Source organism: Stegostoma tigrinum, chromosome 7 (genome assembly GCF_030684315.1).
Source record: "Stegostoma tigrinum isolate sSteTig4 chromosome 7, sSteTig4.hap1, whole genome shotgun sequence".
Lineage (NCBI taxonomy): Eukaryota > Metazoa > Chordata > Chondrichthyes > Orectolobiformes > Stegostomatidae > Stegostoma > Stegostoma tigrinum.
The window spans coordinates 23,857,458-23,870,137 of record NC_081360.1 but is presented as its reverse complement, the minus strand read 5'-3'; the positions used below and the strand labels follow the sequence as shown (position 1 = coordinate 23,870,137).

Below are 12,680 nucleotides of genomic sequence, written 5' to 3'. Positions count from 1 at the left end.
ATGGCAAATTAAGCTTAAGCGATGAGATGGAAGAGACTTGACCTTCAGCATTTAATTTCAATCTACCAACAACTCTTTCTACAGTCACAGCAAAATGATGCAGGGAAAGCAACAATAAAGGTGCACACATTTACATTATGGAGTTGACAGGAGAAGAGCAGGCTTTTTTTTAAAACAAAATTAAGTTCATTAAACTATTAAAATAAATCTTCAAAAACATTATCGGGATAATGCATTTTGTATGCTCTGTCATGTCAAATTAAACAAATTTGAAGCCTGGCTTTATGCCACGCTGCAAAATTCATTGTGACTGAAACAAACAGTATTGTGTGGCATAGATCAGTAATTCCTTCACTGTCATCTGAATTCTCTCCCTGACAGCATTGTGCGTCCACCTACAGCAGACGGACTCCAAGTGGTTCAAGAAGGCAACTCACCACCAGTTTCTCAAGAGCAACAAGGGACAAGTAATAAATGCTGACCCAAGCACTGATGCCCACATCTCACAAGTGAGCAAATAAAAATATGTTATTATTATCTGGAAACTTCGACTGAAAGTGGAAAAAACTGGATTTTTTAGTTTTCAGTTCTATGAAGGTGATGTTTCATTTAAACAAACGATAGGAACTCATTTTTGAACAGAGATCAAACTCAGTTTCCAAGAAAGCACATGACTTAACCTTAATGGCTAGATAAACAACCTGAGGAGGTTAAATAAAGAAATGTTCACAAAATTTAACATTTATGACATTCAGAAAGACAAACGAGGGGACACAATCAGATTTCAGTTGAAAAGAAGTTTTTACCGGTCGAATGGCAGTTTAGTTTTTGGCTGTCCAGGCCTTCAGAGCTGGAAAGAAGTTTAAAAACTGTTTTAGCAGTCTGACTGGACAATGTTTTTCTTAACGTTCAGGCCGGAAAAATCAATGAAATATCTGGTGATGGTGCATCTCAGAACGAGGTAGTAACAAAAAAAAATCATAGGTGGTAAATGTGTATAATGTCGGTGAAAGTTTAACAACTGTGTCAGTTAACTGATAAATTAAAGAGTTAAGTAGAAGTGATACTTTGCTGGGATTGAATGACTATAAAGGATAGTACTGAATAGAAGAGAAGAGGACAGAATACCCTATATTGTCATTCGTATTACAATACAGAAGTATAGGAGTACTGTGAAATGTTTTTACAATGGCTGCCTTTTAATGGCACCATCTTAGGTACAATTACCTAGGTACAAAACTTACAGAGTGAAAAAATAGACTGGTCTTTTACAAAGAGGATGAAAGAAAAGCATAAGCATTCCTTACAGAGATAATTACAACATATTGAAAAGAGAAAGTGAACTTGGAAAAGGGATAAAATTTTCTTTTTGCTGATTATGTTACTATCTCAAAACATATACAGATTTTTCTCTCTTTTATGTACACTCGTGTTTGTTTTGGTTACAAAAACAAGCTCAGGAAAAGCAAAACATGCAGTCAATCAAGTAAAAGCGAGACAGGTTTCACTGTGAGATCTGACTTGTCCAACATCAACAACTAATACTGTAAACACTCATACTGTGAGCCCAAACTCCATCTGGTGGCTAGCTGTAGAAACATATATATTATCAAATTCAGACTGGTGGCAAAACATTGCCGTACTTTAATAAGACCAGGTTAGTCAAGTAAAAACAAATATAGAGTAAGAAGATCAAAGCTTACTGTCCCCTCTCCTGAATTCTGTATGTAAAGTAATTAACAGAAAAATATAGTAAAATGATTTCCAACAGTAAAAATGACAGAAACATACCAATTATTGCTTATATGCATTCCTGTTTCTGACAAAGACAGATATGGTATTTGACAATGCAGACCAGGAGCAGTGACAGCACTCTAACAAGTTGTAAAATTCTAGGTAATTGCCTACGTTTTTATCTTAAATCAAACAGCACAACAACAGAACTCCTGCACCAGTGAATTATAACACTAGAGAGGAATGATAATAGTTTAGAGGCCAAATGCAGACTCAATTAGATTAGAATTCAGGACCCATAGAGGAATTAATTTTACTACTGGTTGTATATTATGTGTCACCAAATGCTAGGAAGGAGATAGAGAAACAAATTTACATGTAAATTATACAAAGATGCATGAACTGCTGTAGAAATCAGCATATAACTCAACACATGAACTCTCAAAAAAATCTTCTCCAAAAGTTAGTCTCAATTTGTACAGAATGTAAAAGCCAATATGGGTAGCTGCCATTTTGAAATGTCACGGCATCTGGCACAAAGAGTATGCATCTTAAACTCCCACATGTCCTCACAATGCAGCCATATTCCCTTCTTGATCCCGTATGCCCAGCTATATGGTTGCCAGGAAGTAAAATTTGTATTTGAGAGGAAAAAATAGTGAGGCTGATTACTAATGAGCATAGCATTTCATGGCTGAAATGGGGATTGTCTTAAATTCCAAGCAACAGACAAAAAATTTGAGCCTGTAAAAATGGGGTTGTCTTACACACAGTGGTTTATGGTATAAAGTATCCTGTGGAAGAATCATTGCTTGTCTGTATTTTTCCAGTAAAGATGATGCATTGTACTTGATTCTGGAGAGTGAAGCAAGTGGGGCATGTTTCAAGAGAAGTAATTAGCAGCATGTTGGGATGTGAAGGGGGAGGTCACTCAATGATCATACAGTTGATTCTATGAAGATCTCAGAAAGGGATCAAAGAAAACAGCAGCAAAGTGAAAATTAAAAGAGATTAGTGGACAACAAAAAAAGAACACAAATGTCTTTCATAAACACAAATAGTAGAAGGGTAGTTAAAGGAAGGATGGTGCCATTAAAATCTAAAAAGGAAGTCTTCTTACTGAGCCAGAGGTGTAGGTGAAGTACTAAATGAGCCCTATGTGCACATCTTTAATTCAGCCAAGAAGGGATGCTGTGATAGCAGAGATCCGGCTCAAATTTAAATAGCAAATATTCTTGGTTACAAGTTGTTCAGAAAATAAAGGAAAAGCATCAGGGATGCATATTCTTGTTTAAGGAGAGCACTGCTGTACTGAATAAAGAGCAAGTTTCAGAGGATTCAAAGACAAAATTGATTTGACAGAAGCCAAGGAATAAGAAAGGTGCAATTACTTTGCTTGGCACAACATCTAGACAACCAGCTAATGGCAACAATACACAGGAAGAAATCTGCAAGGATATTATCATGAGGTTTATATATGTTAAGAATAGTTACACTAGAAGATTTTAACTAACGTATATTGACTGGAATAGTGGTTGTGTAGGTAAGTGGCAGCATAGGTAAACATCCATAGACTGTGTTAAGGGAAATTTCCTACCGCAACATATATCCAGTCAAACAAGGAAGAAAGCACTGATGGATCAGATTCTTAGAAATGAGGTGAGCCAAATGGATCAAGTAACAGAGGGGAAAACTTGAGGGACATAAGGTTTAGATTGGTGGCAGAAAATGATATTTGTCAACACAGAGCAAGAATAATTAACTGGCAGGAGCTGACTGCTGTAGGGAGAGAACAAAGTACACTGGGTAGACTGGAAGTAAAGATCAATGAGATAAACAGAAGCTGAACAATGATCTTCCTTCAAGGATGAGATGGTATCGGCACGAGCAAAGTATATTCTCGCAAAGAGGCAAGTTTGAATTTTAAAAATCCAGAGCTCACAAGCTGACAAAGGGTGTTGAAACTAAGTTTAAAAAATACTGCACTATGATCAGTAATAAATACAGTTGAGAACCAAGCTGAATAAAGTTCAAAAGGGAGATCAAAAAGCAAATATGAGATTCAAAGAGAATTGTGAAACTAGACTGACAATTAACAAAAAACTAATCCCCAAAGTCTTCTATAAGCACATCAACAGCTAAACAGCCGCTTAGAGAGAAAAAAAGGATTTATACCAGGAGACAAGCGGCATGACTGAGGTGTTAAACCGGTTCTTCACAGCTAACTTTACCTTTAAGTGGATGCTGTCCAAAACATGGTAACACAGGAGGAAACGCAGTGACGAGAAGGGTTTAAAATTGATATAGGGGTATTATTGGATATGTTGCTAGGAGAAGCACCAGGACCAGATGAGATGCATCCAATGTTATTGGAGGAAGTGAAAATGGAAATTCTCAGGCACTGCCAATTATCTTTCAATCATTGGGACTCAACATGTTAGCTCTGTTTCCCTCCACAGATGCTGCCATACCTGTAGATTTTCTCCAGCATTTTCTGTTTTAATTTCAGATCTCCAACATCCGCAATCCTCCCTGGATTTGAGGAGGTGCTGGAGGATTGGAGAATTGCAAACACTACCCCCTTGCTCAAAAAGAGTGTGGAAAGATCAGTCCAGTAGTTACAGTTCAACTTTGGCAGTGGGGAAAATTCTAGAATACCACGTGGAAAAATGTTGGTTAATATGGAATAGCCGTCATGGATTTGTTAAGGGAAAATGCTGGAGTTCTTTTCAAGTGGCAACAGAGATGGTTGATAAGGAGAAAGGCCTTTGATGATATGTACGTGGATTTCCAGAAGGCAGTTAATACAGCGTCACGGGGCAGACTTATGAGGTAAATTATAGGTCAATAAATCAAAGGGGCAGTATCAGCATGGATATAAAATTAGCTGAGGAATAAGAAACAGAGCTATGGTTAACATGTATTCTTTGGCCTGGACGAAGGTTTTTAGTGGAGTTCCACAGGAGTCAGCATTGGACCCTTGTTTTTCCTGATACATATTGTAAGACAGCATATATTTTCCTATTTTTAGGAATGATTAAGTGGAATGCAAGTTCACCGAATATAACTGAAAATGTATTTACAACTTGAAAATCAAGTTTGAATATTGTTGAGCTGTGCAATACAATGTTGATTTTTGAAGCAGTAAGAGAGACAGTGAGCAACACTGAATCTTTCGCGGTAAGGTCATTCTGCCTGGCAAGATCCATACGAATGATTGAACTGTCGAGCGTGGAAAAGCAGCAAATGCTAACAGCAGCACAGCAAAGCCTGCAGACAGAAACTATAATCTCGATTTCATCTCGCTGTGTTGAAAAGACAGAAAAATCAAGAAAGCTTAAAGAAAGAATTCATACACAGCAAATCCAATGCCCACTTGTTCAACCATTGAACTGAAAAATTACTGCCATCCTGTCATGAGTGTAAAAAGCAACAAGATCGTGAGACAGTGACTTTCCACCTTGGTGCTCTGGAGTTCTTGATTTTTGAAATTTTGCTTACCCTGCGTATAATCCTTTTTTGTACATGTACTACATGTGTTAAACTATTTCTCTTTTGGCTGACTTGAGCCTGATTATATGTACACACTTTTGGGAGTTTGAAAGGATACAATTTAAGGCATATAGTGGCAGATTAGAAATCTTTTCTTATTACTGCTCTTGTTAAAGTTAAATGTGTTACAATAGACAGTTATTTTTCTGTTGCTAATGAAACCTGGTGTGAAACACTTTAACCACGGAGTAGCAATCGGTTATGGGAGTTGGTCATTTTGACAGTCTCATTAGGAACTTATACTCTATACATTTTGTTACAGTTTATGGAGCAATAAGAGAATTATTCCAATTAATTTGTTGATCCAATTGATTCAATTGAATATAAATGACTAAGACCTTGTTGGGCGGGGGAAATTTCAAAATCTGTAGATGGCACAAAATCTTGGAGAATTGTAAACTATGCAGAGGACAGGCATTGAAGTAGCAGAGAGCAGGCAGATGAAGTTCAATGCAGAGAAATATGAGGCGATGCATTTTGGTACAAAGAACATGGCGAGACAGCATAAAATAAAGAGTACCTTTCTAAAAGGTATTCAGAAGCAGAGAGATCTGGGTATAAATATATCTAACATTTGCAGAGGCAGGTCTGGTTGTGACAAGTGTTAAAGAAGCATACAGTATTGTCGGCTTCATAAATACTAGCATACAGTACAAGTGCAGGAAGGTTACGATGAACTAATATAAGACACAGGTCAGAATTCAGCAGATATAGAGGGCTTTGCTGAGACAACATCTGGAGCATTGTTTTCAGTGCTGTTCTCCTCATTTAAGGAAGAATGTAAACACATTGGAGGCAGCTCATAGAAGGTTTTCTAGATTTATACCCTGAATAGGTTACTGACCAGGCTCAAGGGGTGAAGCCACCTAATTCTGCTTCTAATTCGTAGGATCCTAGCCTTGGTTTTATGAGAGAAGAAGTTGAGGACTGCCGGAAGGAAGACATGCAGAACTTTTTATATAAAACATCAGCTAGCATAAGTGAGAGTATTCCTGTTCAATTTTGTGCACTATACTTTATAACATGATGGGTATATAATGGTTCCAGGCATGAAAGATTTTAACTGTGTGGGGAAAACTGAAAAAAAGGGGGGATATTCTCTTCAGAACAGTGAAGGTTAAGAGGAGATTTGATTTGATGCCGAGAATCATGAATAGTTATACTCTATGTCAATGAGGAGCACCTTTTCAGCAGCAGTGTCAGTAACCAGAGGACACTGATTATAGGTGATTAATAGAAGATTTATAAGCAAAATAACAAATGTATTTTGCTTAAAAACAGATGTCATTGTGATCTGTAAGCACTGCATAAAAGGGGAGTGGAAATTGATTCAATAATTTTCAAAAGGGAATTGAATAAATATTTGAAGAGAAAAAAAGCAAACCTATTGTGTAAGGATAAGTGAGTGGATTAAGTGGATAGCTCCAGCAAAGAGCCAGCAGGGATGACAGACTGAATTGCTTCCTTGTGAAATCTATTCTATTTTCCTCATGTGCTTGGTCAATCTATTTTTATTTGAAGTGCCACCTCCTCTACTCAAATCCACTTTGGTAGGTAGGCTCAGTCAGTCCAATACACTAACATATCTGCAGATTCTGCATTGTTTGGCAAACAGATACATTTGAGTACAGCCCAGCATAGTTTAAGTGAAGTAATGATCACAGATCCAATCAGCCGTTAGAATAGCAAGTATCAGCAAGGCAATATTTAAGCAATACAAGTTACAATGCTGTAACAAACCATCTTAATAAGTTAGTGGAAAGAAGATTCCTTCAATGATTTTTGACTGAAAATGTCCCTTCTCCAGTTTCACTACTGCTTCACAGGTAGCTTGTTCAAACGGTTTGCTTTTATAACGAAGCTGCAAAAAAGATTTTGTCTATCTGCGTTCTAACAGGGCATCAAAGACAAAAGGTTGTTTAGGGGAAGCCCAACTCTCTCAGGCAATCATCCTCTATGACACACTCGACAACAACTCAGTTTTGAAATAATTCATAAATAAAAGCGTTCAAGAAAACAAACTAGTGAGGTACACTAAAATAAATCAAAGAACTGAGAATGCTGGAAACTGAAACATCAATGTAAATTTCTGGAGAAATTCAGCAGGTCTAGTAGAACTTACGGAGAGAATGCAGAGTTAACGTTTCGGGGTCATTGATCCTTCTCAAGAAGATGACAGCATGGATGTCCAAGTACATCCCTTGGAATGGTGTCAGCACAATTGGTAAGATTCTTAAACAGTGAAATATGGGCTATTTTTTGAAAAATATTTATTTTTATTTTTGTGAAATATTTACTTCTCATCAAGTGGCTGTAAGAGGCTAAGGCAAGCACCAAGAATTAATGTAAAACAAAAAATCCTCTCCAGCATTGCCAAAATATAAGAAATTGAGAACGTCATACAGCCCACTCTGTATTAGCTCAGATTAAAGACAAGCATACATTCTCACATATGCATGCAACAGACAGACATTCACACACAATTATAAAATCAAAACATACTGTTAAATTGATGAGATCATAGTGGAGGTGCAGCTGCTTCTGTTTGCTCACATGTATAGCCCCAGATTCATCTTTCTTAACCTGTAAAAAATTACAGAAAAAAATGTTATTGTCTCATAAACTTTATTACAGAAAAGGCCAAACTGTTACCACAAATACACATATCAAAATAAAAGATGAAGATATACAATAGAGCCAGATGTGAGCAGAATCAAATTGTTTGCCTGGGTCAACACAGTGACAAGATTCCAAAGATTCTGTCGCACACAAAGGCCACTTATTTAGGAACCAAATTCCAGAGCATGGGAATACAGTTTGAGTGGTATACAATACAGGCTATGCTGTCATGACTGTGTTTAGGGCCATCTAAAGATACAGCTCCTAAACGAATTGGATACTGTGCCACTTTTTGGTATAAATAAATACCATTCTTGGAGTTTGTATGTCTAAATGGTGACTTATAAAATTTGGTAATTCTCTAAACGGTTTTCTTAAAAAAACACAAGGTCAAAGAGCCTTTCAAGACCAATGATGTAATTCTGGCAATTGCTCAAAAAGCAAGTAGCTGTCAGACCTCTGCAATATTAATGGAAAACTGGTTACACTGCAGCAGTTTATGACAGGGGAATAAATGCAGAAGATCATTAGCTTGTTTTGAGTTCAGAATGACCAAGTCTTGATCTTATTTTTGAAAATCCAGAGATTGAAAGCCTTTAGGGCAGTTTCGAGAGGACCTATTTAGAGTCAGAAACAAGCTTGGTTTCTCTCTTTACAGGAGTGTGGGACAGTTCGGTAAAAAAACGGTCAACTCAGTAGAAAACTTTAAGCATCTGTTTAGAAATCTGCAGGTTATTGGTAGCTGAGAAAGTTTACCCTTTGAGTTTTGTGAGCATTCATTCCAGAAGATTGCACATTTCAGAGGAGAGAAATTTTGGAAAATCATTAAAAATAATTTAAAAATTTATATAAAAGTCTACTTCCTCTGGGTTTGAATCTGGGTCATTTAAGATTTTTCTAAATTGTGATCTATATCAAGATAGCTTGGTTTTTATTTATTTCTTAGATGTTATAAACATCGGTTCAGTTATGAAAGAAACTTCTTCAACACGGTGACTCAGCGGTGGGCACTGCTGCTTTACAGCGCCAGGGGCCTGGGTTCGTTTTCAGCCTCAGGCAACTGTGTGGAGTTTGCACATTCCCCACCGTGTCTGCGTAGGTTTCCTCCCAGAGTCCAAAGATGTGTAGGTTAGGTGGACTGGCCATGCTAAATTGCCCATAGCATTTATGAATGTGAAGATTAGGTAGGTTATAAGGGGTATAGGTTACGGTGGGATGCTTCAAGGGTCGGTGTGGACTTGTTGGGCCAAAGGGACTGTTTCCACACTGTAGGGATACTATGATTCCATGTGTCTTTGTCGCTGACTGACATGCACTTCTACTAAAATTTTTTAAAATAATGATCTATCAAGCCAGATTTCATGATAACAAAGTGTGGAGCTGGATGAACCCAGCAGGCCAACCAGCATCTCAGGAGTACAAAAGCTGACGTTTCAGGCCTAGACTTCATTCCAGGATCGGATATGTCTCATAGTACCATCAGCTGGGATCAAAATACAATCAAGAATAGGTTTGTGCAGCAGGTTTAAATTTTAACCTCTAAAGGCTGAATAGGATGTCAACGCACACATGAACCATTTCTGCATGAAAAACTCACTATCACAGATGTCAGCTTTCGTACAATTTGATTCACTATCCAGGATATCAAGAACTAACTGGGCTCTGGGCCTTGGTCAGCATTCTGGCCGTGGTGCTAAAGGTGAAATATTCTGAACTGTAGAGTCCTAATCCTGCCTATTATTAACCTTTAGTCTATTGTCAATCATGAGCAAAGCAATAATTAATAATACTTTAAAAAGTACACTTTTTCACCAATTACTTGTTGTCCAATGCTCAGTTTGGGATTAGCCCAGGGCATTTGTCTCCAGATCGCAATGTAGCATTGGAACAAATATGAATTAAAGAGCTAAATTCCAAAAATAAGGCAAAGTGAGTAGGACTACCCTTCTCGTCGGCATAACATTTCAGAGTGTGGCATCAACTATCCCTAGTTAAGCTCAATGCAATGTCCCACATTCCATACAAGTAACGAGATAAGACATTAAAGGATGTTAATACCTTCACAATTATTGAATAAACTGTACCAGTATCCAGTCTAATCCAAGTTACACCATAAAACATAAGAGCAGAAATATGCCATTCAGCCCATCAAGGCTGTCACATCATTTGATGATATCATGATTGATCTAATAATCCTCAAATTCACTTTTCTGCCTTTTCTCTGTAACTCTTGACTCCCTGGCTGATTAAAAATCTGCCCATCTCAGCCTTAATGACACTCTGCGGCAAAGAATTCACAACCATCAAAGAAGTAATTCATCCTCAACTGTCATAAATGTGTGACCGCTCGTTCTGAGATTATGCCCTCTGATCATAGTCTCTCCCACTTTCTACATCCAACCTGTCAAGTCCCCTAAAAATCTTGTAGGCTTCAATAAAGTAACCTCTCATTCTTCTGTATTGCTAAAGTATGGGCCCAATCTACTTAACCTCTCTTTACATTCCCCAGTTTACTTTTAGTCCTCCATTACAAATATTCTTCTAAATTAAGGTTAGTTCATGCTACAATATCTACATGTGATGAAACATCCCATGTGTGCAAAAATCTTTGAACTTCTAAATCTGTTCTCTTGGCATTAACGTGCATCCTGACCCATCAGCTAGCCAACCAGTGGAAATAATCCTTAGCTATTTACCATCTCCTGATCTTTCAGTATTTTGGAAAATTTTAATTTATTCTCTGCCCTATTTCATTTTTCTTTATTTTGGTAAGAAATAGCCCCCAACTTTTAAGCTTCCCTTCACCGACATTACATCATTCCTTGTGCCATTCCAGAAATCTTGGTGTTGCTTCCATATCCTTTGTGTTACATAATATCCATAACTGACCCATATTCACCATCTTCTGCAGAGCCAAGCAGAAAACCAGGACAAGATTAAAATGATTAAGAACTTAATTCTCTGTTGAAAGCTTAGAAATGCAAAATCCAACACAATGTTGTTTTCAGCGCCTCAATTACCCTGTATGCAACAGTGAAAATCCAAGGCAGCACACCAAATCATAAGGTGAAATAACATTTCTTTGGGAATAAGCCTACATGCTCTCATTGACATAGCTTGTGAGTGAGCAAATGTAAGCAGATCCAGCTGCTAAAAGAACAGAAATTCCAACCTTAGTTAAGATTAAAGTAATTTAAAATGTACTTAGATGCCAATAAGCAGTCCAGGAGTCAATGAATATCTAATGCAGAATATTTCTGTCAAATGGGAGTCTGAAAAGAGGAGGATATTTCCACAAGGAATTAATAGCAAACATAAATTCAAATGGCCTATTAGTAAACTTACCAAAAGGAAATGAATGGCATCCCCTCGACAGAAGGCCAGCATGGGTGTAACTGCGCTCTGCACTGCAACAAATTGCCAAGAGAGGAGTGGAACACTTGCTGGATTTGTCTGGAAGGAAATAAGAAAATAGAGACCTTAATGTTCTGACCAGGCCACTATTCAGTCAGGGCAAATAGGTCATTATTCTTCACTTAAGAAAACCTGTTAAATAACCATGTTCTATTGCACTACATCAGTTTATTGCAAAGCACATACTCAAACCCTATTTTGTTGAAGAGTGACTACAGCATGGCAGAGTGTAACGGGAAGCAGGTTTGTACTCATTCCCTCCGATTTATTCTGTGATATTGTCAAATAGAGACGAGATAATTCCCACACAGGAAAATGAAAAAATAAGTAAACAAAAACTCTCTTGCGATCTGTGCTGTATTTCCAAGTAAATAATTATTTTCACTGCGGTAAGGGAAGATACCATTAGGAGAAACAAACAAAACAAAAAGATACTCAAAAACACTTACCCTTCCATATGGAAATGTTAGCCAAACTTTCAACGCAGGTTTCAATCCAATGACCAAAACCTTCAAAACAAAATAATAATTCCAAGTTGGATGGTCTTCTAAAAACAATAATCACCCCAAATCCTTTTCCTAAAACAAACATAACCACCACACACAAATTAGTAAACATCTCCAAAATAAGATATGAAAAATTCTAATGATCCTTGCCTTCCCAAATTTGTTCTCTTACTAGATCCAATATTAGTATATGTATATTTATATGTAATATTAATATATTTTAATGTAAACAATACTAATCATCAATTTAAACAATGTTTGTTTATGACACACCCCAAGTTTGCCCTATAATCAAGAACAGCTTCGCAATTAATGATTACTATTGCCCCACTGCTGTCCTTTCTGGGTGTTTTACCCCAAGGTTTGTCAATAATATGTCATGCATGTGATTTAGATTTTACAACTATTACAGATTTAAGCAGTACAAGATATTCCCACAGAGCTGGTATAAAGCCTCAGCCTTACGATAATCTGTTGAGTATCTTTTTATGGGTGCAAAGGTGCACTGATGAACTGCAAACATATTGGTTTCTTTTGATAATAAATTGTTTTCACTGTGGTAATTTAAGGCATTCACAACAAGAAGTTCCCTCCAACAGCTACATTATAATGACAGGTAATCTCTTCAGTGACATTGATTGATGAATAAACATTGTCCAGGACATGTTAGCAAATGGAAAACACACAATCATGGGTGATATTTCATCCCAGAAACTTGCAGGAGGCCTTCTCGTCAACAGTGAAATATCCTTGACAACTCACTAAAGAAAGAATTAATTTCTTGTCAGGCCAACAGGTTAACAGAAAGTTTTCCCAAGGGTTGGGAACAATTTCCAGTAACCTAACACCAACTTC

General features: G+C 37.2%; 1 protein-coding gene across 3 annotated transcripts in view; it reads right to left on the bottom strand.

Annotated features, from left to right (window-relative positions):
- Window positions 1-12,680, bottom strand: part of vps8 (VPS8 subunit of CORVET complex) — a 537,289-nt gene that overhangs the window by 497,396 nt on the left and 27,213 nt on the right. For all 3 annotated transcript variants that reach the window (XM_048534818.2, XM_059647115.1, XM_048534821.2), the window contains exons 11-13: window positions 11,769-11,828; window positions 11,251-11,358; window positions 7,789-7,869 (exon numbers count right to left, since the gene is read on the bottom strand). In XM_048534818.2, coding sequence (XP_048390775.1) covers window positions 7,789-7,869; window positions 11,251-11,358; window positions 11,769-11,828 — 249 coding nt within the window. The remainder of the gene's footprint in view (window positions 1-7,788; window positions 7,870-11,250; window positions 11,359-11,768; window positions 11,829-12,680) is intronic.